Source organism: Anopheles moucheti, chromosome 3 (assembly GCF_943734755.1).
Source record: "Anopheles moucheti chromosome 3, idAnoMoucSN_F20_07, whole genome shotgun sequence".
Classification (NCBI taxonomy): domain Eukaryota; kingdom Metazoa; phylum Arthropoda; class Insecta; order Diptera; family Culicidae; genus Anopheles; species Anopheles moucheti.
In genome coordinates, this window is record NC_069141.1 from 50,524,774 (window position 1) to 50,551,360 (window position 26,587).

General features: G+C 43.5%; 1 protein-coding gene across 3 annotated transcripts; it reads left to right on the forward strand.

The window, feature by feature from the left end:
- Positions 1 to 6,675: 6,675 nt before the first annotated feature.
- Positions 6,676 to 24,936, forward strand: LOC128301858 (protein wech). Of its 3 annotated transcripts, none has more exons than XM_053038509.1 (6): positions 6,676 to 6,862; positions 8,589 to 8,981; positions 20,760 to 20,973; positions 21,055 to 23,170; positions 23,264 to 23,416; positions 23,494 to 24,936. In XM_053038509.1, exons 3-6 carry the CDS (start codon positions 20,774 to 20,776, stop codon positions 23,662 to 23,664), a joined length of 2,640 nt encoding a protein of 879 aa, XP_052894469.1. In that variant the 5' UTR covers positions 6,676 to 6,862; positions 8,589 to 8,981; positions 20,760 to 20,773; the 3' UTR covers positions 23,665 to 24,936. The 3 variants fall into 3 exon arrangements, with proteins under 3 accessions (XP_052894469.1, XP_052894470.1, XP_052894471.1); XM_053038510.1 differs by lacking the exon at positions 6,676 to 6,862 and adding an exon at positions 7,738 to 7,856; XM_053038511.1 differs by lacking the exon at positions 6,676 to 6,862 and adding an exon at positions 8,379 to 8,398.
- The last annotated feature ends 1,651 nt before the right edge of the window (positions 24,937 to 26,587 follow it).

The following is a 26,587-nucleotide window of genomic DNA, read 5'->3' on the forward strand; positions in this document are numbered from 1 at the left end:
TGACCGCCATCTTGGCCGCCATCTTGTCCGCCATCTTGTCCACCATCTTGGCCGCCAAATTGTTCGCCATCTTGGCCGCCATCTTGTCCGCCATCTTGTCCGCCATCTTGGCCGCCATCTTGGCCGCCATCTTGTCCGCCATCTTGTCCGCCATCTTGTGTCCGCCATCTTGTCCGCCATCTTGTCCGCCATCTTGTCCACCATCTTGTCCGCCATCTTGTCCGCCATCTTGTCCGCCATCTTGGCCGCCATCTTGTCCGCCATCTTGGCCGCCATCTTGTCCGCCATCTTGTGTCCGCCATCTTGTCCGCCATCTTGTCCACCATCTTGTCCGCCATCTTGTCCGCCATCTTGTGTCCGCCATCTTGGCCGCCATCTTGTCCGCCATCTTGTGTCCGCCATCTTGTCCGCCATCTTGTCCGCCATCTTGTCCGCCATTTTGTCCGCCATCTTGGCCGCCATATTGTCCGCCATCTTGTGTCCGCCATCTTGTCCGCCATCTTGTCCGCCATCTTGGCCGCCATCTTGTGTCCGCCATCTTGTCCACCATCTTGTCCGCCATCTTGTCCGCCATCTTGTCCATCATCTTGTCCGCCATCTTGTCCGCCATCTTGTCCGCCATCTTGGCCGCCATCTTGTCCGCCATCTTGTGTCCGCCATCTTGTCCGCCATCTTGTGTCCGCCATCTTGGCCGCTTTCTTGTCCGCCATCTTGTGTCCGCCATCTTGTCCGCCATCTTGTCCGCCATCTTGTCCATCATCTTGTCCGCCATCTTGTCCGCCATCTTGTGTCCGCCATCTTGTGTCCGCCATCTTGTCCGCCATCTTGTCCGCCATCTTGTCCGCCATTTTGTGTCCGCCATCTTGGCCGCCATCTTGTCCGCCATCTTGTGTCCGCCATCTTGTCCGCCATCTTGTCCGCCATTTTGTCCGCCATCTTGGCCGCCATATTGTCCGCCATCTTGTGTCCGCCATCTTGTCCGCCATCCTTTTCCGCCATCTTGTCCGCCATCTTGGCCGCCATCTTGTCCACCATCTTGTCCGCCATCTTGTCCGCCATCTTGTGTCCGCCATCTTGTCTGCAATCCTGGCCGCCATCTTGTCCGCCATCTTGGCCGCCATCTTGTCCACCATCTTGTCCGCCATCTTGTCCGCCATCTTGTCCGCCATCTTGTCCGCCATCTTGTCCACCATCTTGTCCGCCATCTTGTCCGCCATCTTGCCCGCCATCTTGTCCGCCATCTTGTCCGCCATCTTGGCCGCCATCTTGGCCGCCATCTTGTCCGCCATCTTGTGTCCGCCATCTTGTCCGTCATCTTGTCCACCATCTTGTCCGCCATCTTGTCCGCCATCTTGTGTCCGCCATTTTGTGTCCGCCATCTTGTCCGCCATCTTGTCCGCCATCCTGGCCGCCATCTTGTCCGCCATCTTGGCCGCCATCTTGTCCGCCATATTGTTCGCCATCTTGTCCGCCATCTTGTCCACCATCTTGTCCGCCATCTTGTCCGCCATCTTGTCCGCCATCTTGGCCGCCATCTTGTCCGCCATCTTGTGTCCGCCATCTTGTCCGCCATCTTGTCCACCATGTTGTCCGCCATCTTGTTCGCCATCTTGTGTCCGCCATTTTGTGTCCGCCATCTTGGCCGCCATCTTGTCCGCCATCTTGTGTCCGCCATCTTGTCCGCCATCTTGTCCGCCATCTTATCCGCCATCTTGTCCGCCATTTTGTCCGCCATCTTGGCCGCCATATTGTCCGCCATCTTGTGTCCGCCATCTTGTCCGCCATCTTGTCCGCCATCTTGGCCGCCATCTTGTGTCCGCCATCTTGTCCACCATCTTGTCCGCCATCTTGTCCGCCATCTTGTCCATCATCTTGTCCGCCATCTTGTCCGCCATCTTGTGTCCGTCATCTTGTCCGCCATCTTGTCCGCCATCTTGTGTCCGCCATCTTGTCCGCCATCTTGTGTCCGCCATCTTGGCCGCTTTCTTGTCCGCCATCTTGTGTCCGCCATCTTGTCCGCCATCTTGTCCGCCATCTTGTCCGCCATCTTGTCCGCCATTTTGTCCGCCATCTTGGCCGCCATATTGTCCGCCATCTTGTGTCCGCCATCTTGTCCGCCATCTTGTGTCCGCCATCTTGTCCGCCATCCTGGCCGCCATCTTGTCCGCCATCTTGGCCGCCATCTTGGCCGCCATCTTGTCCACCATCTTGTCCGCCATCTTGTTCGCCATCTTGTCCGCCATCTTGTCCGCCATCTTGTCCACCATCTTGTCCGCCATCTTGTCCGCCATCTTGTCCGCCATCTTGGCCGCCATCTTGTCCGCCATCTTGTCCGCCATCTTGTGTCCGCCATCTTGGCCGCCATCTTGTCCGCCATCTTGTCCACCATCTTGTCCGCCATCTTGGCCGCCATCTTGTCCGTCATCTTGGCCGCCATGTTGTCCGTCATCTTGTCCACCATCTTGTGTCCGCCATCTTGTCCGCCATCTTGTCCGCCATCTTGTGTCCGCCATCTTGTGTCCGCCATCTTGTGTCCGCCATCTTGTCCGCCATCTTGTCCACCATCTTGTCCGCCATCTTGTCCGCCATCTTGTCCGCCATCTTGTCCGTCATCGTGGCCGCCATCTTGTCCACCATCTTGTCCGCCATTTTGTGTCCGCCATCTTGTCCGCCATCTTGTCCGCCATCTTGGCCGCCATCTTGTCCGCCATCTTGTCCGCCATCTTGGCCGCCATTTTGTCCACCATCTTGGCCGCCATCTTGTCCGCCATCTTGTCCGCCATCTTGGCCGCCATCTTGTGTCCGCCATCTTGTCCACCATCTTGGCCGCCATCTTGTCCACCATCTTGTCCGCCATCTTGGCCGCCATCTTGTCCGTCATCTTGGCCGCCATCTTGTCCGTCATCTTGTCCACCATCTTGTCCGCCATTTTGTGTCCGCCATTTTGTGTCCGCCATCTTGGCCGCCATCTTGGCCGACATCTTGTCCGCTATCTTGTGTCCGCCATCTTGGCCGCCATCTTGTCCGCCATTTTGTGTCCGTCATCTTGGCCGCCATCTTGTCCACCATTTTGTGTCCGCCATCTTGGCCGCCATATTGTGTCCGCCATCTTGTCCACCATCTTGGCCGCCATCTTGTCCACCATCTTGGCCGCCATCTTGGCCGCCATCTTGTCCGCCATCTTGTCCGCCATTTTGTGTCCGCCATCTTGTCCACCATTTTGTGTCCGCCATCTTGGCCGCCATATTGTGTCCGCCATCTTGTCCACCATCTTGGCCGCCATCTTGTCCACCATTTTGGCCGCCATCTTGGCCGCCATCTTGTCCGCCATCTTGTCCGCCATCTTGGCCGCCATCTTGGCCGCCATCTTGTGTCCGCCATTTTGTCCACCATCTTGGCCGCCATCTTGTCCGCCATCTTGTCCGCCATCTTGGCCGCCATCTTGTGTCCGCCATCTTGGCCGCCATCTTGTCCGCCATCTTGTCCGCCATCTTGTCCGCCATCTTGTCCGCCATCTTGTCCGCCATCTTGTCCGTCATCTTGTCCGCCATCTTGTCCGCCATCTTGTCCGCCATCTTGTCCGCCATCTTGTGTCCGCCATCTTGTCCGCCATCTTGTGTCCGCCATCTTGTTCGCCATCTTGTCCGCCATCTTGTCCGCCATCATGTGTCCGCCATCTTGTCCGCCATCTTGGCCGCCATCTTGGCCGCCATCTTGGTCGCCATCTTGTCCGCCATCTTGGCCGCCAGCTTGGCTGCCATTTTGAAGGGAAGGGGGGGAGGGGGATGGAAGATGGTACCTCTTGAACAACATGCGCTTCTGGTATCGGAAATCTGAAAACAGCTGGTTTGTATGAAAAGTTAGTGTATAAACATTGCATACCTTACGGCGGAAAATTGATTGCAAAGTTAGTGTATAAACATTGCATACCTTACGGCGGAAAATTGGATGCAAAGTTAGTGTATTCACATTGCATACCTTAAGGCGTAGTACCAGGAGCTACCTCTTCCGTGGATGCTCTCCTGGTACTATACATTCGGAAACTGGTCGGCATACTTTTCGGCGGTTTTCGAGCAAAATTGCTGCAAAATTTCACTCGACCCTCGGGAAAGTTAGTGTTTAAACATTGCATACCTTTCGGCGGTTTTCGACCAAAATTGCTGTACAAGGTGCTACCTTCTCCTTGGATGCTCTCCTGGTATTATACATTCGGAAACTGGTAGTTTTCGAAGAAATTTTTCACGACCAACGGGAAAGTTAGTGTTTAAACATTGCATACTTTTCGGCGGTTTTCGACCAAAATTGCTGTACTAGGTGCTACCTCTTCCGTGGATGCTTTTCTGGTATCAGAAATCGGAAAACAGCTGGTTTTGTATGGAACTTCGTACCAACCGACGCCAATTATAGGGATACAACACCACAAAGCACTCATTAATTTTTCTCAAACAAACTGACTCAAACAACAAACTGTTTCCAATGCAAAAAAATGAGACCGCTTTCAGCACGCACGACAATGTTTTAGCAAGACTTCTATGATAGGTTCTTCACTGAATACGTTTTATATCACTGCATACTTGATTTCTTCAAGTATCTTTTTTCGTGTTCTTTTTTTAATTTAGATCAACGATTTCGCGGCGATAATCTCCAACTACAGTACTCTACAAGGGGATATGATGAAATATTTGGACAGTGTGGGATGGGTAGACATAAGCTGAACCTACAATCCAGCTTCGATTAAGTAATAATCAAGAAAGACAGAAATGGTATTCCAAGAACCATGAAGTATCAAATATCGAACGGAAAAGAAAGTTCTAATGATTGCAATATGATTTTATTCATATTCTATGACAATGCTAGCTATGCCGTAGTACACTGACAGATTGTGTCAATTATAATATCATTACCGGCTTGCAAACTTGCAGAAATTGTGACAATCGAAATACTAAACACAATACTCCACCACAATACTGTTTCGAAACACGTAGGCTGGACATTTTCACGGTTCAATGGGGGAGAGAAAACAATACCACACCACGAGTATCGCAATGGCAATAGCTTGCGAATATTGCGGAAGTGAAAATAAGCATGGTTTCTATTCTAGCATCTAACGGTAGGATCATTTACGAACAGATGAAAAAATCCCGTTCAACAAATAGAATACATGAATAGGTTGAAGTAAAAGGGCATATAAGGGTTCACGGGGGGGCCAGATGGTGTATTGGTAGCGCAGTCGGTCTGCACAAGACAGGACCACGGAATAATTTCATTTGGACCACCAAACCTCCGTATCCTACGGGTAAATAAATTTAAAAAAAAACTAGAAATGGTAGGCTTAAGCATCCTAAAGATGTCGTGCCGATAAAGAAGAAGGAGTTTGAATACACTGCATACTTCTATTGCGTAGCCGTGTAACCGGGCCGATATAGCTAATGAAACAAAAAAAAATTATCTAACCAAGGATATATAAAATCCAAGGATATTTTCGAACAATTTTCTACCTTTTTAATTAGATTTTATGCTATAAATTAACTCTGCTGCTAAATTTCCAAAAATCGCACAATCGGCACAAGTTGTTTGGGGCCCCCAACACGGCGAGGCCCTAGGCGACCGCCTACTCCGCCTACCGTTTGATCCGCCGCTGGTTGAATGTAATACTCAACATTTTACCAAATAAAAAGACTAGTATTTTCAAGTTTTCAGAAAAGAAAAAGCTCATCGTCGAAAAAGTAAAGTTGGCTGTAGTACAAGATGTAATACAGTAGTAAAGAAATATACAACTTACTTCTATTTTATGAATATCTATAAAGAATTATTTCTGTCTGTAGTTGAATAGTTCAAATATCTGTACAGTAGCGCTGACCATCTTGCAATCAGCGAACTAAGGCTAATAAAACCCAGAAATGAAAAGAATAGGACGAATGCCACAAAGAAGTTATAGGTGAGGAGTAGTAAACCTCAGCAGATTCGAACCACACAATTAAGTTTTGTGTATCTGAAAGATCTAAATCTAAACGAAAAGTTCTTCAAACGTTCTTCATAAAACGTTATACGCTGTTCCTACCCATATTTGGGTTATGCTCTATGGAAATCTCTATGCACGGTTTTGATACGGGTCAAAGAGCTCTTAAAAAGCGACAGAGTTCCGGGCCGTTTTAGCGGGCTGTCTGGGAACAATTTGCCGAATAGTATTCAAATTGGACAATGCTGAGGTTTATATTAGTCGAAATAAAATCGAGGGTTGTGCGTTTGTTTGCTGTTTGATTTGGAAATAAATTTAAATAAATAAATAAATTTCCATTGAAATTTTGATGCTGACGCAGCATTTAACCGTGTTTACCATTTGTTTAGTTAGAGTGTTGAAGGATTACAACTACGGCACAAAATCAATTCACACGAAGAGAACCCATTTAATTTTTTACCAGTTAATGTACATGTACATGTAAAATTTATGCGAACTAAGAATTAATTTGAATCATTTTTTAATTTACCGTATTCGTTCGTAAACTCGCAATCCTGAATACGACTTTGTTTTTAAGCAAAACCCGATAATCCGGGCCGCTCGAATATGCTGGCCCCTTTCTCGGACCGAAAACAAAACTCATAAAGCGAGGCGGTGCTTTTGACAAGCAAAGAATTGTTTTCCTTCATTCATTCGTGATCAAACGCTTCGGAAGGGAGTGCCACTGAACCGGTGGTGTGGTGGTTTTTTTGTGTCGTAAAAAGTCCGGAAACGAAAAGACTGCTCCCGTAGAAAGGAAACTCGGCAAACATCAATGAAACCGGGGATTAACAATGTGTTTGGTGTATTATTTTGTGTTCTATGTGTAACCATCGTGCAAATGTGACAACTTGACGGCAAGAGGTAATAATAAAATCGGTAGTACTCCAACGGCACGGACATTTGCTGGCTTGGCGAACGAAACTCCATTATGGTCTCTTGGAAGGGTTCCCTTGTTCTGCAGCCCCTGAATGCGTAAAGCACATGTGTGCGTTTCTGGTGAACCTTTTGCTTAAGCAAAGGCTGAAATTGTGTGCATCCTTTATGTTTGGCTTGATGATGCATGGCGTTCGGCCACAGCGTTTAGGAGGATGATCCAAACAAGCGTGTAGAGTGTAGATAGTGAAAATAGCACGATCCACGGCTAAGAAAAAAAGAAGGCTTAACGCACGAACGTTTGGCCAATGTATAACACGCAGTAAGGCACAGCGGAAAGAGGCAATTATCCGACACTTTTGCTGGCCAGCGTAAGGGAAGGCCACGCAGTGTGTGTGGTGGTGTGTTTGCGTTTTCAGCACGTCCCGCGTTCCCGTTCCGGCGCCCGTTACACCCGGTTCGCCTAACCCTAAATCCCTCTCTCGCGCGGTTGCATTCGCTTTGTGTGCCGGATGCATTTCGGGATGCATCGTACCCAGCACCAACGGACTAGTAGACGGATACCATGTGCACCAAGAGCATTGCGATGCCGATGAGCGAGAGCGCAGGAGAGTATTTTCGTGCTATATGCTGCTGATTCCGTGGGATTACGCCGTTTTTTTCAACCGTACAATTTTATCTCCCTGGCAATAGACGGAGAAATCTATTTCGTCATCCATTTACATCGAGCCATCGCACTGTGGGGATACTCTTGCTGTCCGTACCCCGGACACGACGACCATTTTGAAACGCAACGATCGTACGGGATTGCATTGCAACCGTCGACGTTGCCCGTTTACTGTTCGCCTTTCAGATCGGCCATCGGGCTGAAGAAATCGCGATTGTTAGTGAATTGGGAATTCCAATGTTTCTTTCTTTGGTTGTTCCGCTGCAGAACATCTAAATTATAAATAAGGTATAACAAAGTTTCGTGCAGTGTGAGGTGAGTAATCGAATCGGAACAAGATACAAAATTTGGCCAGTGAAATGATTAACAGAGGAGGAGCCAGGAAACGAGGTGTACAAACTCATTTTGTTCCCATTTTGTACCGTTTTTTTCTTCTTTCTGCATTTTTTCTCATGTTTGTTAAGTAAATATACCCAGTCGTTGGTTTCGATGTCACTGCGTCACAAGCGAAGAGTGAGTAAAGAAGAGACACCCCGGTACGAGAACGAAATCCAAAGCCCCACAGGCCGGGTGCGTGATAACGCAGTGAAAGCAAACCGTTCACGGGGTGTGCGATAAGAAAACAAAGAAGCAAAGGACGAAGAGGAAAACAAAAAAGGAGCAAGTGCGCGTGCGACACATTTGAGTAAGTTGCGCCGATACACAGCTACGAACAACACCGACAAGCAACACTCTCTCGCGTCGGCGGTAGTTAGTGCGTACGTTTTTTTCCCTTCTTGTTTGGTTAGTTTGAGTTTTGGTGCCGCGCGAAGCATGAGAGCGTGCCGAGTAATGGGTGGACGGTATGATGAGAATTGGTAAATGGAAAAAAGTGAAAGTGCAGCACGACCTGATGGCAGCCATCGGCTTAATCCCAGCATCCAGCTGGAAATTGACCTCCTACAACCCGCCATACTTTTACTTCAATGCATCCCATTTACGCACGTGTGTGTAGGTGTGTTTGTGTTGATGTAGAATACTAACCCATGTAAATCATTCTTTCCGCAGTGTGAAAAGAAAGGAGTAATAGCCGCGTAAAAAAAACAGAATCAACGTAGCAGGAATGTGATAGAGAAGGAAATAACACAACCGAATAAAAGAGACGGGGGCCCGCACGTTACAAAACGTGCGCGCAAAAAGTGTGAGTGAATTACGCACGTGTGTTTATGTGTGTATGTGTGTGTGTAAGTGGTTTTAATGTCGTGGATCTTCGCGGTATCGGAGATTTATCTGTTTTTGTTCGGCGTGGTGTATGCTGTACCGCTGGTGCTTTTTCCACAACCTCGGCATCGTTTAAGCTTGTTTGTCCCCGTGCATTGATCGGAAGTAGAAGGAATCGAACCCAAGAAGCAGAGAAAAGAAACACTCAACAGGAAAAAAAGCAAACTGTCGAAACAGAAGGTAAGCGCCAATAAAACCGAAATACCTAGCAGTGGCAACTTTAATTATGCGTAAAAAAGCGTTGCAAATGTGGTTCACCAAATAAAAAGCATACTATGATCTGCTTTAATCACTGACAAGTTGCCTGGGGAACAACGGGAATTTCTCCTCACGTTTTGCACAAAATATAGATGTGTTAGTGTGCCTGTTACCGCTACACCACTGATAAAGTTTCGTTCGGCTACACAGTCCAAAGAGTGAAAGTTGTGGGAAAGCGATTGTACAGCGCAAAACAAGCACACCGGGAGTGAATGTGAAAAGTTCACAGGCACACCGCACAGGCAGACAGTGAGATTAAAACCTCACGGCAGGCAAAGAAATTGTCCGCGAAGAGAAACCCGTCTCCACAGTAAGACGTTCTTTTCCGTCCTCTACAGCTCCCATCGTTTCCCACGAACCAGTTCCTCCCACGACAGAAGAGTTGCTTTTTTTTCATTGAAAATTGTTAAAAAAAGCGAAATGCAAAGAGACTGGCCTTATTTCCTCCAAACAAAATGATGCTACCATCACGCAGCAGCGTTCAATGCTTAGTATTGCATGGATGTTGGCCAGTTTTTTGTAACAATCTGATAATATAATAAAACGAACAAATAGATTATTGAATTGAAGTTTAAGTTAAAAGCTAATTTCTCCAGCATAGAGCATGTTTTGTGGAAAATGTTGCTGGAGAAGTGCAAAATCTCTCTGCAAATTAACGGCCTGCTTAGATCGTGCCTCCCACTAAGTGGCTTTATATTTTTTTCCATGCAGTGTAATAATTCACGAGTAATGATTTAGATGAGACCATATTCACAACCTTTAACGTGCCAATACTACACCTTGGGATCTCCTCAATAATGTTAGAACCATAACTAAGTGCTCACTGTCGTTATGACATTATGAAAATGTAACTTTATGGTACCCAAAATGATTACACATGGGTCAAAGGAAGTATTACCTATGATTAGCTACACCTTTTGCGTATCTTTGCGAAAGAGCTCGAATAACATTACGGAAAACGCGTACATCTTTTAACACTATACACGAATCAAATCATTGTTTGATATCTTTATGTGACCGGAACTGCCGAATTCACAGATTATGTGTCATCGTATGAAATAAGTGATAATCGAATGTCGTTATCTGGTGAATATGATGGAAAGGGTAGAAATTCTGAAATACTGAAGAATGGCCTTATCGTGTCTAACCACGTGGTATTTTTTTTTCAATAATGCTGCATTACGCTGCAACGACTCGTAATAGATTATACCCAACTGGTCCCACCGAAAACATTGAAATTGACCATCGTTGAAGTTTTGTGGACGTCCTTCAAGCGGACGGTCGGCTACGTCGAAATCCATATGTGGTTGAGGCGACGAAACTAATTGCGCCACGTTGCTCTACTTAGAGAGCATTTTCGTAAGCTGGTTAACTTCTTACTAAATACGAAATATAGCAGTTCCCGCAAATGGCGATTTTTTATCACAAAATTAGATATTTTCAAGGAGCGTCATACGGCATAATCGCCCAATGGTTATTACTGGCGAGTTATCTACACAAATAGCTATAACTTAGTTGCACACCTAGAACGATTAAAACAGCTATCAATAAATAGTGAGGTGAAAGTAGAGAAAGAACATCATTCAACTAATTTTCTGTTGGCGTTCTTTCTGGTATCCACAGATTTACGCCACAAAACAAAACACAAAACATCTCATTTCTCAACCGTTCGCAAACGCACTTATTTTCCCCCCTTTTAGCGTGTGCGACGCAAAAGTTCAATGACCCGGTTTCTTCGTTGTTGTTTTCTTTTTTTTTTGGTAGAACATAGCATCCCTACAAATGACGACGGTTCTTCGTCCAAGATCCCCTAAGGACATTGGTGCGCGCGTCCCGAACGCAAACAAATCAACCGTTGCTGTTGCTGAATACAACAGGGGGAATCCTTGTGGTACCATCTCAAGAAACGATCCCGTTCCACTGGCCGGGTTCTGCCTTTTCCCCGTCCCCTGGATGAAAAGTCCCAAAAAAAGCCCATTCCCCTTCGGTGCGTGTTCCATTCGGCGTTTTGCCTTCAATTCTTCGTTCAATTCCTTTGCAACGTTCTTTTGCGCATCAACATTAAGAACCGTGGGCCCGGAAGACGTTTCTGGCTTCTGTTGTTATTGAAATTTCCACATTTTGCGTTGCGTTCCAATTTTCTCGCTTCTACTCGCGTATGTTCAGTTCGTTCGTTCTGTATATCCGTTTCATGCTGCGGATGTGTATAGAAAGTAGTTCACTGGTGTTGGTGGTGTTGCTGCTTGATTCAATGGTAAAGCGGCGCCGATGCTAAATGAAACGACAATCCCTCACAAATCGCTTTTCCTCCCCCAAACTGTATCGTGCTATCGCTAGGGCAAAATGTCCTTTAGGGTGTTTGCTGACTAATACCCAATGTTGTTAGGACGGGTTTTGGTGGGTGATAGCATGCTGATCCACGACCATCTCTTTAAGGGTCAATGTATCCTTCAATCCTTACCGAAAGGTTCAACAAACTTTCGGCAACGACGTTTGATTTTCGGCTATTTTCGGCAAGGTGAATGTTCCACATTTTGCCGGTGGGTTTGACTTGACGCCCCATTCGGTTCGGCTACGGCAGAAGGGAGGAAATTATACATATTGTTGCGGACGCATGCGTACGGCACCAATAACAAGCAGACCCAGCACACCAGCGACAAGCAGCGATATCAACCAAAACAACCCAAAATACACCCCTTTTGCGACAGGGAACTTACGTTGATGGGCAGAAGCATATTCGGTAGTAACGTGCACGAAACACCGATCGAAGATGGCCGGAAAAAAAGGTGTCCATGTGTTGGTGTACGAGCATCCAGCACGCAAAGCGGAACAGAACAGTAAACAAAAACAACACAACCAAAGAGAAAAAAACGGCTCCGATAAACAGTTTTTCGGTCTGTTTATGACTGTTTCCCTAAATGTGGGATGATAAAAGTGAGGGAATTTTCCGCACTATCATACCATGTCCAGTCCAGTTCATGATTTTGGTTAGGTTTTTCGGCATCAAATTATTTCTAGTTTGGAGTTGTAGACTAGAGCCATTGTAGGCCATTGAAAGAAGTCCGGACCTGTCATATTTTTACTAGTTTTGGTTATGTTTTCAATACATTTCACATTGCCACATTTTGTAAAGCTTTATTTGTGCTTATATGCAACCAAATTCCATAAAATCCTTTTTTTGGCCAATTTTGAAGGGATTGCTAATAATGAGGTCTTGATAAATTTTTACCTTAGTTTTATTTATTTATTTAGTTTATTAAGTAATGCCTGCGTAGTGACTAAACATACAAACTTATAGCTTAAATTACTTAAAATTAAGATTAAGCCTGTATTAAGAGAGGATACTTTTGGAAGGGGCTAAGAATTAAAGAGAGGATCGTAACAAGGAACGAAAGACGAAGTGTGAAAGGTGGAAATCAAACAAGCTAGACGATGAATTAAATGCACGTACAGTACGCAGCAAAGGATGATTGCGACCAACAGAGGTATGGCGTAAAGGCATAAATAAATTTCAAAGTTTTACTCTTTGCGAACATTTTCCATTTATGGGATTATTAGACTGGGAAGAACATGTTGGTGACTGCTGCAAAACCACTCGAACCGTTCATTCTTACCAAGGTTTGGCTATCTGGTTTATACTATTATTATTATACTATATTATTCTAATAGTTTAATCGCTGATGGTCCGTGCGGTAACTTCCATTGATATCGTACCATTGATATCGTTTTATTACCCTAAACCTAAAACAATTCCATCAAAATTACAATAACCGATCAAATAAACCGCCCCTATGATGGATGAACGCCTGTTTGCGGCAAATAGTATCCGATTTTTGAATCGTGCTTCATCTAGTATTGGACATCATAGCCAAAACAGATCGTTCGCAACAAAAATGCATGTACCATGAAGTGAATTTCGGTTGCAATGTTGTATTTGCGTATTATGTATCGTCAATGCACTTATAATGATGCTCATCACTGTGACATTTAAGAGCATTCATTGCAGAGAAATAATAGACGAAGAAACAGTTTTCCAATGAAAAGAAGTGACCTTCTCACTTTCCCTCGAAACGATTCTTCCTAACCAACTGTAGTGCGTTATAAAGTATATCGAAAATTCCGTTAAACACTAGATGCATGATAAGCGCGCCGTACGGTGTTGCGTGTATGTAGGTTGCGTGCAGCGAGCCTTGAGAGCCTTGGCACATCCTTGTGCCTCCGGGACACAAATTACCTGCTAAGTCAGCCAAGTTCGGTAGTATTCCTTGTTCCATCAGGCTCACACACACACACGTGCACATATGGTTCATTACCAACTTATTTATGCTGTGCCCGAATGGTGGTCGGGATTGGTAATGCCGTCATTCGCTTTTTCGCTCGTACTCCAAGAGGACTTCCAAAAGCGAAGGAAGATAAAATAGAAATAAAATGGAAGGTAAAGGCACAGGCACCGTTCAAATTCACCACTAGCCAACAGGCACAAATTTATCCAGCAGCAGCAGCAGCAGATGGTTCTTCTTTCGGCGTTTGGAGCGTCATACATAAATTTGTTTCCCCCTTTGTTTCATTCTTTTATCGTTTCGTCGTTTTTATTTTTCTTACCAGCGTGTGGAGTGGATGTTCTTTGGCTTTTGGTTGGGTGCGTTAAATGGTTAAGGTCCGGAGAACAGTTCTATTCTTGTCTAGTTTCGGTGATTTTCTTTATAATAGACATATCCACATTGTTCATTCTATTTGGCAGTGTGAGAAATATAACAAAATACTTTTTAGAACATTAAATTTAGGTGAATACTTTAAATTCCTTTAAACTTCTGTAAAGCAAAAACGGTGAGCAATGTACGGTTTTTAGGTAGCAGAAATATTGGATTGCTCCATAACTCATAATCGTGGCTTTCTGCTGTAAATCAAACAATGTCGCCAGATGTTAATGCGGTTTGCAATGCACTTGCAACACATTGCATTCTATGTGTTATCAAGATGATGGGTTGAAATGTTGTTGTTTTGTGATTTTGGATTATGTTTCTTAAAATCACGAGAACGCACGTGAACGACCGAATCGCGGTTCGTACAGAGCTATACATTTTTTTTGTTATTTTGGTGGCAGACAAATACGCAGATGATGATAGCGAATTACCAGTTGACCGGTTATGGCGGTCGCTCTGCACTGTACGTGGTGAAACCAGCGGACAGGAGACGGAAAATGTGGATGCAACTCCCGGCATAACAACATATGCATCGTCTAGAGTTGCAGCTGCCGAAAGCTAGCAGCAGGTTGTTAAATACAGTTCAAAATTGGCAGCCAGTTGCAAAATTGACCGATGGTGATGAGCGGGAGTGGTGGTGGTGGTGGTGGTGGAGTTGGTGGTACCAGTGCATCCCCAAGTACATCGACTGCTGCAACAGAAACGTGCACAACAAACAGCAGATGTTCGGACATTTGGGAGCATATTATGAGAAACACAGCCGGTCCCCACTCGCGGTCAATAAAACCTTAACCTTTGGTGTAAAAACTCTTAACCGTTGTTCTTAGACAATTGTTGTGGTTCAATGATGCCATATCAGAATCTATATATTGTTCCAATATATAACCCACTATTGGAAGTATTGTTTTTCTTGACACATCCCTTTTTGAGTAACATAAATTTGAGTCATTTAAATGTGTTATGTGGTTCAATTTTGTAAGGTTGCATTTATTGAAATGAGGCCAACAGGGTTTTACAACAAATAATATATGGCGAACCCTTCTAAACGGGAAGATAAAAGAAAGATATTCGGGAAGATAAATAGTGAAACACAAATGTTTAATAATAATTATGTTCAATAGTAACTGTTGGAATTACAATATTTTTTATTTAAAGCAGAGGTGAAGAATTCGATCTATGTATGAAAACGGGAAAGGGAAAGTTTTAGGACAAATGAGATTTTAATCTAGTAGCCATAGAGCAAAGGAAGAGAAGGAAATGAAGTTCAGTTAGTAACCTCATCCAGAGAGGATCAGACCTATAATAGATCGAAGTTCAAGTTATTAGTTAAAAATAAAGGCAACACTAGAAATCAACGGAAGGAGTTTGGATTTGTTACAAGAAAAAAGTTTTTCGTGTTTCAATACTAATCTTCCGGTTTATCTTACAGTCGTTTGCCGGTAGTTTTTGGCTCAAACGCATGAATTTTAGTCTCATGATCAACAATTTTTGGCAGTGAGCATCAATTTTTATACCTTGATGCACAATTTCTGCCGCAAGTTTTGAAGTAAAGACCAATTACTTAAATAAAGTAAAGACCAAAGTCGCTGGCAGACAATTTAAATGATTACAGCACCTGTATGGAATATTTCATATAAAACATGAAAAACAATTAAAGTTGATGTTATGTTTAACCGTTTAACTGATGTTATGTTTAACATAATCGAATACAATTGAACATAATACAATTGGAATTTAAATCGATTCTGAGCTGCGAATTAAAATAAACGGTTGCAAAGTTATTTAGATTGCAAGTTTAAACACTTTATTCACAATACATTTATTTTTATTTATGAATAAAATAAAAAAGCAGTGCATTCCGTTAGATATTACAAAATTCATGAATAAGCGACAAAAATTCGTTACTCGAAGACCTGATTGTAAAACCCTGTATTGCGTTTGTTTGCCATATTTATGTAATTACTGTTGAACTAAAAATTGCTTCAGTTAAGTAAATTGTGTCAAAATGAACACATGGTGCGATTTATTATCCCTGTTGGTGGTGCGGAACTGTTATCCAAAAAAAAACAAAGAAAAATAAACTCATAAAGGGAGCAGCTGCGCGCGCGAATAATTGTCGCCATGTGCTCCTCACCGGTCGGTACGGTGGAAAAAATGTATGCATGTTTCGCTTCCCTTTCGCGCCCTTTTTATTTACGCTTGCACGGTCGTAAGCGTGTTTTGAATGAAAAGAACAAGCGCGCACAGTTTCAGCAAATGTTGGTTTGCTTGTTGCCCATTCTTGCGATCACTCACAGCAAGGGGTCACTGAGCGGATCGCAATTCAACGCGCGTTGTGTTTATCGGCGCTGATCTGTTCACTCTCCACCTCACAACATTATGTACGTTTTCTCTCGTTTTGGACGCTTCCAGCAGTGGCCACAGCAAACAATTGCATGTGGGTGACGACGTGTCCCAAAGCACAGATATCTGTAAAGCCCGTCTCTTCTTTCGATCATTTTCTCTCTCTATTTCTCTCTTTATATCTTACTCTCTCTCTCTTTCTTTGGTCCTTTTTCTCATTCTGACGCACATTCATCTTTGGGACTACCTCAACATTTTCAATGCTCGTACATTCCACCTCCCAAAAGCAGCATATGCAACTCGCTTGCTGCTTTGTTGTCAATTTCTTTCTACAATTTTCTGTTCCTTTGTGTTTATTCGGGGCATTTCCTTCCCCCATTTTCGTGTGCCCACCCCTGGTGGTGCAACCTTTTTCTTCCCTCACCATCATCACCACCACCACCACCTATTTTATTTCACAACCGGCCGAGATCATGGGTATTCCTGAATATTGTGATATCTCTTACCTTCGCTTCTAGGTGATCCGCAGCCTCTGGTGATCATCCTCCAGCGATGGGATGTTTTGGAGCAAAGCAACTGCAAACCGATCGCACCAGACCTGTTTTTCTCCAGCGTTTTTATTCGAATTTTCTTCCATCTACTTTTATTCCTCCTAACCTTTCTGTCTGCAGTTGCGTTTGTTGTGTGTGCGAGCTGTGTACGCTTTTGAGTACCGTTCCGGTTTTCATCACAAGGTGTCCTTGGGTGGTGTAGTTTGTAGCTTCTTTTTTGTTGTATGTTTTGTCTCTCTTGTTTAGGGGTCTCTCTTGCATACAGGGCGTCATCGATCGGCAGTGCGCATCCTGGATGAATGATGGCCATCTACGGAACTGGGTTTCATGTTGCTGCATGGGTTGGTTACCATCGAGAAGGGCGAATAAACGGGACCTTCTTATTGTGGCCACATGCAGGATGTTTCTGAAACATATTAACTCGAACGAACCGCAAGGAACTTTCTCCAAAAAAATACGCTTCTTTATTGTTTCTTCACATGATTCGCATAAGAAACGGTTTATGTCAAGCTGAAGGGGAACTGCTTCGGTTTGCATCGATCAACTTTCGATTATTGGAGGTTGTTTTGAGTTGATGCATGCAGTATTATTCACCATCTTGGCACTAGTAAGCCATTGAGAGGACATTAGCAAATGATCAGTTGACATCAGTATTTGATGAAATGGAGGGTACGTAGTTATGGTAGGTTGGGTTTAAACCACAACCACATTCATTCACATCTCTCTCAATCTGATCGAATCCAGTGGTGGAAAAGACACAATGGGTTATGCTTTCATGGAACCAGTCAGGTCATAGGTCAATTTTCATAAATTTATAACGGGATAGCAACCAGCTCTTGCAAGTGTGTGTGTGTGTGTCTTCCCCCTCGGCACATTACGGGTGAGCGGAGTGGGCTTAATGCTACAAACTGCCGTGTACTTGGGTTAAGCGGGTTCAATTGTTGTCGGTTGTGTGTAAGAAAAGGAAAAAGTATGTTCTGAAAGGAAAAGGAAGTCATTGCAAGCATAAAGTATTATCCCATGGGTATGATCTTTCATTTTTCCTTCGTTGGAGTCTTATGAAATGCGTCGGTAAATTTTGAAAATAAGCAAAAAACAAAGATGTACTAGTAGAAATATATTGTTGTCCGCATAACAGAGCGAGGTTAGAAACCGTTCACATAAGAATATTAAAAGTAATAACAGTTCCATCCAGTAATGTACCAGCATATGAAACAGAAACACTAGTAAAGAATGCATGCAGGAAGATTGTTATTGCAACTAATGATCATGGACGCTCGGCCCACACGTGAGCGAACCCACACACCTTGGAGGGAGCTCCACGAAAGGCATGCGTTCTGCTGTGCACCTTAAAACACGAAACCCAATAAGCGGATAGAAATAACAATCAGTGGAAGAAACAGAAGAAAAAAAAACAATGGAAAAGTAATGCGGGTTGATGAAATGAAATCCACACCGTATCCCAAATGCCCATTCCAAGGATGCGCACATCATCCTGAGCGCTCGATTACCTAGAACCCGATGCACTCTTCAACGGCTCATTCGCTATGGTTTCTTGGTTTTAAGAGGCTTTCGGTGGTTGAAATAAAACAAAAACATACCGCATTTGGAGAGAGACATGGCAGGTAGAATACTGGTCCACCGCCACCACCGCAGGCATTACGGTACGTCATTGTAAGGACTGTTTCGTCGGTAGGACATGCAAGCAGTATGTTCAAAATGTGTTTGTGACGGATTCTAAATATACCTTTGTTTCAGACACACTATAAGCTCACTTTTTTATATATTTCACGTATTTCAGTGAAAAGATTTAAATGCTGGTTAAGCTAGAAGATAACAGCTAGAAGAGATCGATACAAATTTTGTACTGTTGTGATGAATGAATGTTATGAGAAGTGTCATCTTTTTTGGATCTTCCGATTGGAAAGATCCGCGAATTTCGGTATCTCATTAAGACTCCAAGATTTCTGGACTTATTTTCGTATCACCGACAATACCACTTTGTACGAAAGTGGTAGAAAGAGAGCGGTTTGGTTGAAATTTGAAATGGTGAATATGTTTAGAATAAAGTTTGTGATATTGCTCAAAAAATAGCATGATGAAACTAATTCAATCGATTGTGATGATGAAAGATTGTGAAATGAACAGAGATTCAGAGCCATTCATTCGACTATAAGATTCATTCTGACTCATGAATTTAAACCAGAACAGTACGAAATTCGCACTACGATCCTTGATAGCAACAGTTGCATATGGTACAGCCTGTACTCGTATAGCAACAGAAAAAAAAACCGAGAACCAGAACATAGCGATCAGGCGATAACAACACAGCATTAAGCAAACATGGGGCAAACTTGAAGGCCAACAAATGCCCAGAGACCCAATAAAGTGATGCTACATTTGCTCATTCTTATTTTTCCTCCCGTTTCTTTCGACCAGCAAATGCAACGAACCAAAGCATTTTAATGATTTTACTTACGTACACCGGATCCTATTATGTTCATGCGGAACAATTTTAGCTTATATTGCCAAAGGCTTCGTTCAACACATAAACGGAGGTCTCAGGGTGCCAGCGGGTCGTACACCGAAACGGACGACCGAAAGGTTGCCCGCGCCATAGGACGAACGAATTCGTGCCAAATCGCTACGAATGTACCATCGATCCCCCTGTACCGATCTCTGAAGGTGGTTGGGCCCATCTCTGCACGACGTCGCAAACGTCAAAAAGGGCGAGATCCGTATGAAATTTAGAAAAAAAGGAAATAAATCGGTCGTATTGGACAAATGCAGCTTTGCTAATATCGACACACATTTTATGCAGTTTCCTCTGTGTGCCTTCTCGTGTGTTGAAGGATAGGTTCAGGGGTTTTTTTTGTATGTTCTCCTAGAAGAATGTGTAAAAGCGACGCAAACGATGGGGAACAACCGAGGAGAACAGCAGTAGCAGAGAAGAAACGGACCGAAAATGCATCGTGTTAGAGTGATTGCATACACAGGCTCTTTTTGCTCTTCGCCATCCCGAAACATAACCGAACCATATGCCGTCGACAACCCCTGAGGGGTTGTGATTGCCAAAAGCGTAAGATGGTGGGCCGGTACGGTTGTAAAGTTCTTATAAAAAGAGTGCGGAGTGAAATATGCATACATGTCGCCGCTAGCTTTACCATCTACACGTATATACCTCTCCTGCGTTTCATTTGTCACAGAGATGGAAGGCATAGAGTAAGCAAAATATTCACTGGCTTATGAAAAGGCACAGGAAACGAACCCATGCCTGCCTTCCGCGTGTTTCCTTTTGCACTTAAAGTCAACTATAGCGAAGGAAAAACGGTTAAACTTCATTGTAAATCAAATGCCCTTATTGATCCTTCAGTTTGGTGTTCATTGTCCTTCCAGGAAGGAGAAAAAACGCAAAACTCTTCTAATGCTTGTAGGCATAACTTCCTTCCTTCGGCTAAAATTTTCGTCCACTTCTACTACAACCAAGTAATTCTAGTTCGCGTGTTTGAAGAAAATGAGTTTGCTTTTATAAAAAACAAAAAACTTTTCTTTTTACGCAGCAATAATGTATTGATTAGCGTGGTAGTAGTGAAGTTTTTGAATTTTTTCTCAATAACAAAAAAAATAATGTTGGCTGCGTGTAAAAACAATCCCAAACACCGTTTCTCAATGCATGAGCGTTCCATTTCCGGTGGTACACACATATCGACAAAGGAAAAGTGAGGTTATGAGTTATTGAGTGAAAGATGACACTCGGGTTCGGTTTCGGTACAAAGTACTTTTCGTGTTTCCCTCAAACCAACTAGTGATGGATGGGAAAGTAGAAACCTTATTTATTTTTCCATTTTAATTTTGTGCCTAATATTTCATTTTCCTGTGAGACAGCAAAGACACATCAGTGTAATGAATTTTTGTTTATATTTTTTGTTTTATTTTTATTAAAAATCTCACATGCAGGACTATGTTACACGATACGATGTTACACGCAAGAACTCCTTATTTATTTTAAACAAATATTTACTGCTCGATTCATGTAATTTAAACAATAATATAAACGAACATACACTAACGAATTCGATCATATTTGCTTTACTTTCCTACAGTATAAAACACGATTATGGCACTGCTATCCAATGGTGCTTCTTCGATGCAGATAACAGCACAGACGGCCAACGGTGGTCCGAACAGTGGTGGCCCCGATGGCGCAGGAGACTTCAACTCCAACGATCATATCTTCTTTTCAAGTCTATTTAACGCGTTGCCGTGCTGGGATGCACCGCACAAAACGAGCTCGGGACCGGTTATGGTTCCACAAAGGTAAGATTGTTATGAATCCCTTTCGCAAATGGATGTTTCATTAACTTTTGTTGTGTTCCTCATTTTGTTTCCTTCCCTTAGCAATAACAACACTTCGCTGGATCGTGATAGCATAAGTATTACGGAGGATATACTATTCACCAATGTTTTGGGTGCAATCGGTACGGGCAGTAGCAGTAGCGGCAGTGGAAGTGGTGGACCGCTCGGAATGGGCCATGTCGGTATCATCGGTTCATCATCCAACGGTCCAAACAGTGGCGGGCATCTCGCACATGTGGCAACCGCTTCAAATGAACTTTTCGGTGTGATAGGGTCCACATGTACGAGTCATACCCAGCTTACCCCGGGTACTTCACCACAAACCAACTCATCCAACGGCAGCCATTGTCCCTCGTCCGTAGGTGCCATCTGTGGGCGATGTGACACACACGCCTCGAGTCGCTGTCTTGATTGTAACGATGTGTTGTGTGAGGATTGTACACTACTGCACGCAAAGAATGCCTTCACGAAGGATCACTGCATGATTTCGATCAACACAATCTCACCGATCGGTTCGGCACCGTGCATGATGCAAGGAAATGGCCTTAATAGTAACGGTGGCGGACCCTCAAATGGGCCCATTCCAGGAGTCGCATTGTCCGAACCGCATTGCGATGTACATGGGGAAGTTTTGCGCTATCTTTGCGAATCCTGCAAGAAGGTTGTTTGTCAAGAGTGCACCCTGTGGGACCACAAAGATCATTCGTGCATTCCGGTGGCAAACATTTCGCACGGTGCGTCTGAAAAGATCATGTCGATTCTGGAAAGTGGAAAGTTGGGTACGAAATACATCAAGGCCAGCATTGATCGCGCTGTCACGTATTCTCAGGCCGTGGAAAGGGATGCAATGGAAGCGTCGGCTCGCATACGTAAGGCTATGCGCCACTTTATTCTAGCCGCTGAAGATCGCGAACGCACACTGCTGGACCGGGTGGACAAATTTCGGCAGCAGAAGCTAACTTCCCTGTCCGATCAGATGGCTGGTTTACGTGCCGCCCTGGCAGGGTTATCTCAGACGTCCGATATGCTAACGAAGGCCCTGGACTCCGTATCGGTGATGGGCAGCATGGAGATTGCGAAGACGCTCACAACGGGCGAAAGCCAAATGGAACAATTTGCGGCTATGTATAAGAATCTGCAACCAAAAGAAGAATTTATCACATTCGTGGCCCCAAACTTTGAGCTGCTGCAGGAAATTCGAATGCAGGGTGATGTGATGCTGGTTGGTCAACGCAGTAATTCCGTGTCGTCGAATAGCTCAGGCAATGCGAGCATACAGGGTCAGACGGGACCGAATTGCGGTGGTGGTATTAATGCGAACAATGGTGTCGGTGGAGTCGGTGTAGTGGGTTCGATCGGAAACATTTTAACACGGCGCCCAATTGTTCGCAGTACCACACCAGCGCAACGCATCGGTTCTTCAACGTGGGAACCGATGGGGAAAGGACCAGGTGGCGGTTCGTCCGTTCTGGGGTCCTCTCCGACGTCTTTCGGTATTGGTCCAATCCCTGGAGCTCCGATACTCGGGCAGTGCATTCCCGGTTGCAACAATCATGTAGCAGCTAAGTCAGCCGTTGGTCCCAGCCTTACGTTCGGTTTCGATGGCCATGAGGATGGACAGGTGTCGCGTCCATGGGGTATCACCGTTGACAAAGACGGACAGATACTAGTGGCTGATCGGCGCAATAATCGTGTGCAAATATTCTACCCCGACGGTATGTTCAAGTTAAAGTTCGGCTCGAAGGGTACGGCAAATGGTCAGTTTGATCTACCGGCCGGTATTTGCACGGACGGACAGGGACGCATCATTGTGGTCGACAAGGACAACCATCGAGTGCAGGTATTTTCGGCCGGAGGACTGTTTCTCCTCAAGTTCGGCAGCTACGGGAAGGAATGTGGCCAGTTCCAGTATCCGTGGGATGTAGCAGTGAATACAAAGGGTGAAATTTTAGTGACAGACTCACGGAACCATCGGATTCAGCTTTTTAGCCCCGATGGTCTATTCATTTCGCGCTACAGCTTCGATGGGGTGAATCACAGTCGTTATTTGAAAGGCCTGACGACTCCGCGTGGGGCTTGCTTCACACCGCAAGGAGATATTATCATATCAGACTTTGAAAACCATCGTCTGCTGCTAATCGACGCGACTCTTTCAAAGGTATGTGATCGGTTTGATTAATGTTCAATGAATGTTCAATGATACGCTATATAGTAGAATAGTGGTGGTAATGATTATCGTTGTTTATTTCAGGTACTTGCTGCAAAAGGACACGAAGGTTCAGCAGTACACGAGTTTAGTCGACCATCGGGGATTTGTTGTGACGATGATGGGCGGGTGATTGTTGCTGATTCTAAAAATCAGCGAGTACTGGTGTTTTCACCTCAGTTGGAGTTTCTCTGGGCGGTAAGTTATCCTTCATACAGAACAATCCTTACAGTGCATTTCATGATCATCCCCTTTCTCTTTATCGATTGATGCAGGTGGAAATACGTCCATCGTCGAATGGTTTACTAGCCATAGGCATGGACGAAAAAGATCGCCCCAGCGATGTCTCTTTGTTGCCAGATGGTCGACTCGTAGTCATGGTTGAAACATCACCGGATGCACGCGATCAGTGCAGTCCGCAAAAAACATTCATTCAAATTTACTAATGTATCGTGCCATCTAATCAGGCACCATGCTATGTGACCGGAGCAATATGAGCAATATGCTTTTCGAAATTGAGCATTGGAACCAAACTGCCAAAATATTGTTTGATATAATTAGTTTGCTCTATCACAACTCCTACTTATTACTGGTGAGGCTCTTAAACTAAGCATATAAGCACAAAGTGGCCGAAACACTGCAGTTGGAAACTATAAAAAAGATAGAACAAGTTAAATTCTAAGATTATATGTACCGCAACGCTGCTACCTCAAAACTCGTTTGAATTAGTTGTTACTACCGTGTTTTTAGTTTCGTCTGTTGGTCCTGGGCGACATCTCTTTGTTTCACTCTCACCATTCTCCCGAGCTTTTCGTGTGGGAGGTGATTGCAATGAAACAAATTTGAATCGTTTTGTTTTGGTTTAACTTTTACGATACAAATCCTACCCGAGATTCTGAAACCTGGAAGCTTAAAAAGAATTTAAATCAGAAACCGAAAAGTACAAGGAACAGTTTTAATAAAGCGACAAACGATAATGCATACGCAGCACGAGAAATTGACGAAACTAATTGTAAACAAAGCGATGCAAAAGGAAACAAGGCATACGTTTACGTTTCCTTTAGCCATAAGCAGTTTTAGGTTGTTTGTTAGGTGTAAATGAAATTATTGTCTTCAAAAATAGCAAATATGGATCAAATCTAAATGCCGTGGAAAAAGTGAAGAGATGATGATGCATCGTAAATATAGTACAATTTTAGTAATAGTTACGCGCCTAGTGGTGGACATGGCCATGATGAGGGCAAGCGCATTCATTGTGACACGCCGTGCACGGCACGTGTCTTTTAATTTGATATAGATGGTTTTTAATTTTCAACTTGTATAGTATAGAATGTGAATGTTCGCTAAGTTTTATCCTCTCCAAAACGCAGTTTTGATGTTTTAGTAGCAAATTTCTTAGTCAAGTCCTATAGACAATGCGTATTTAGACACTTATACAGCTCTTTTCGATACTTTGTATCTGGAGTACATAGGGATAAAGAAGAACAAATGAAAGTAACGCAGGCGATGAAAATAATTCAAACGTATATTATGAATATGATTGTAATTTATACATTATACTGAAGAACGCTACACATTTTACTCAACAAGACTGAACACTGAATGATGAACGATGAACGAGCGTCTTGAACAGTTTTTTTATATGTGTACATTGCATTAAAAAAATATGGAAACCGGAAGAAAAAAAAACACTCATATCTACGCTCACAATCGCTAAATATGTAATTGTTCCCATCTGGGTGAACGCATGACGTCAGTCACTATTTTGAGTAGTAGAAGTAAAAAGAAGTTCAAACATTTTGCATCGAAAAGAAATCCTAATTTTATCCAGTCGTAGCATAATGTGCATCCCACCAGCGTGTTTTTTGTTTCGTTAAGACTGTGGCTTTGGCTTGTATGTTGTTTGAATCTGAGTCCGTTTTCCTGGTTTAATTGTTTAAGTTGTTTAGTACCGACATCAAACACAACTATTTAGAATTGTGTTAGATAAATATTTCTTTTATTCTATTTTGCTTGTAGGTTCTAAACCAGTAGACTGATCATTTCTGAATGTGTATTTTTTTACTAGTCCAGATGGGACAGTTAGGGCACGATCGTGCAAAGATCACGATTGAATCTTTTATGTCTAACATTATCATATCGTTTAGTGTCTTTTGCCTTGACTTTATGTATTATTTCACACCTATGCGCCTGCGCGAACATTGTTCGATATTCTATGTGGAGCGCTTTTAACGTATTTAAGTATTCTTCTCATGTGTAGTGTAGTCGGTTTCCATTTGTAGTCAATTTTAGAAGTATTTCTGTGTTTTGTTCTGTTGCATCGTAATTGATAAATGTTTATGCACATGCTTTGTTCATGTGTAACAACCGGTTTCACAATTATTTTAAACATGTCTTGTTAGCAGCTAATAGTATTGTTTTATTTTTTGGACAACTTTATTCATGTACGAACGTGTCCCAGTCAAAAACGAAACCGTACCATTTTTGGTTTTCTAATGTTAATATCCTCTGACACTATTTTCTTATTTGGCGAATTGGTCATTGGATCACAAGATTTATTATTACCACAAACTCGGATAGTCTATCATCATCTGACACTATCGAGCTACAGAGAGAGGTAAACAGCTCGGTGTTGGATTACATTTTATTTGTGTACCGTTGCTTAGTGATTGAGTATAGCATGTATTGAAATACCGTCTAGCCAATGATGCTCAGTTCCAAGCATTGACATTAGTAGTAAGTTCGCATCCAAATACAACAAATGAACCGTATTGTAAAGGCTCGTTCTTATCAAAAAGATCAATTAAATTGATAAGCGACAGCACATTGAAGATCATATCTTCGAATTGATCAAACTGGTCGAAGGATTCTTTGAATCTCTACAACAAAACGATGTATTAAACAAGCAAGGAGTAAAGAAATGTAACATACTTCAGCTTTTTCTTAAGCGGAAGCAAAGTAAGATACTACCAGCAAGTTGTTCAATGTTTCGAATAATGTATAGCGTAAGCTGAATGTAGAGTAAATTGCGTTCATTTATGTATGCTTTGTACTGCAAGTGTGAAAACACTGTTCGGAATAATAGCTTAACACTAAAATACGTCTATTTTAACAGATATGTAAGCAAAATGAAACAGCAAAAGAAATGAATTGCGAAAACAGCTACCGATAATATACCACTAGCCACAGCTCATTGAAAATGACCAAAACACGGCGTTTCGAGCTACACCTAAATATATGAACACTTTTGGGTAGGATGTAACAGCCAAACAAAAATACATGTGTACACGGAGTAGGAAACTCCTTACAAAGTGTTAAACATGATAAACGGTACAAATTTATCAATAGTCTCAATTTTCAGTTCACGTG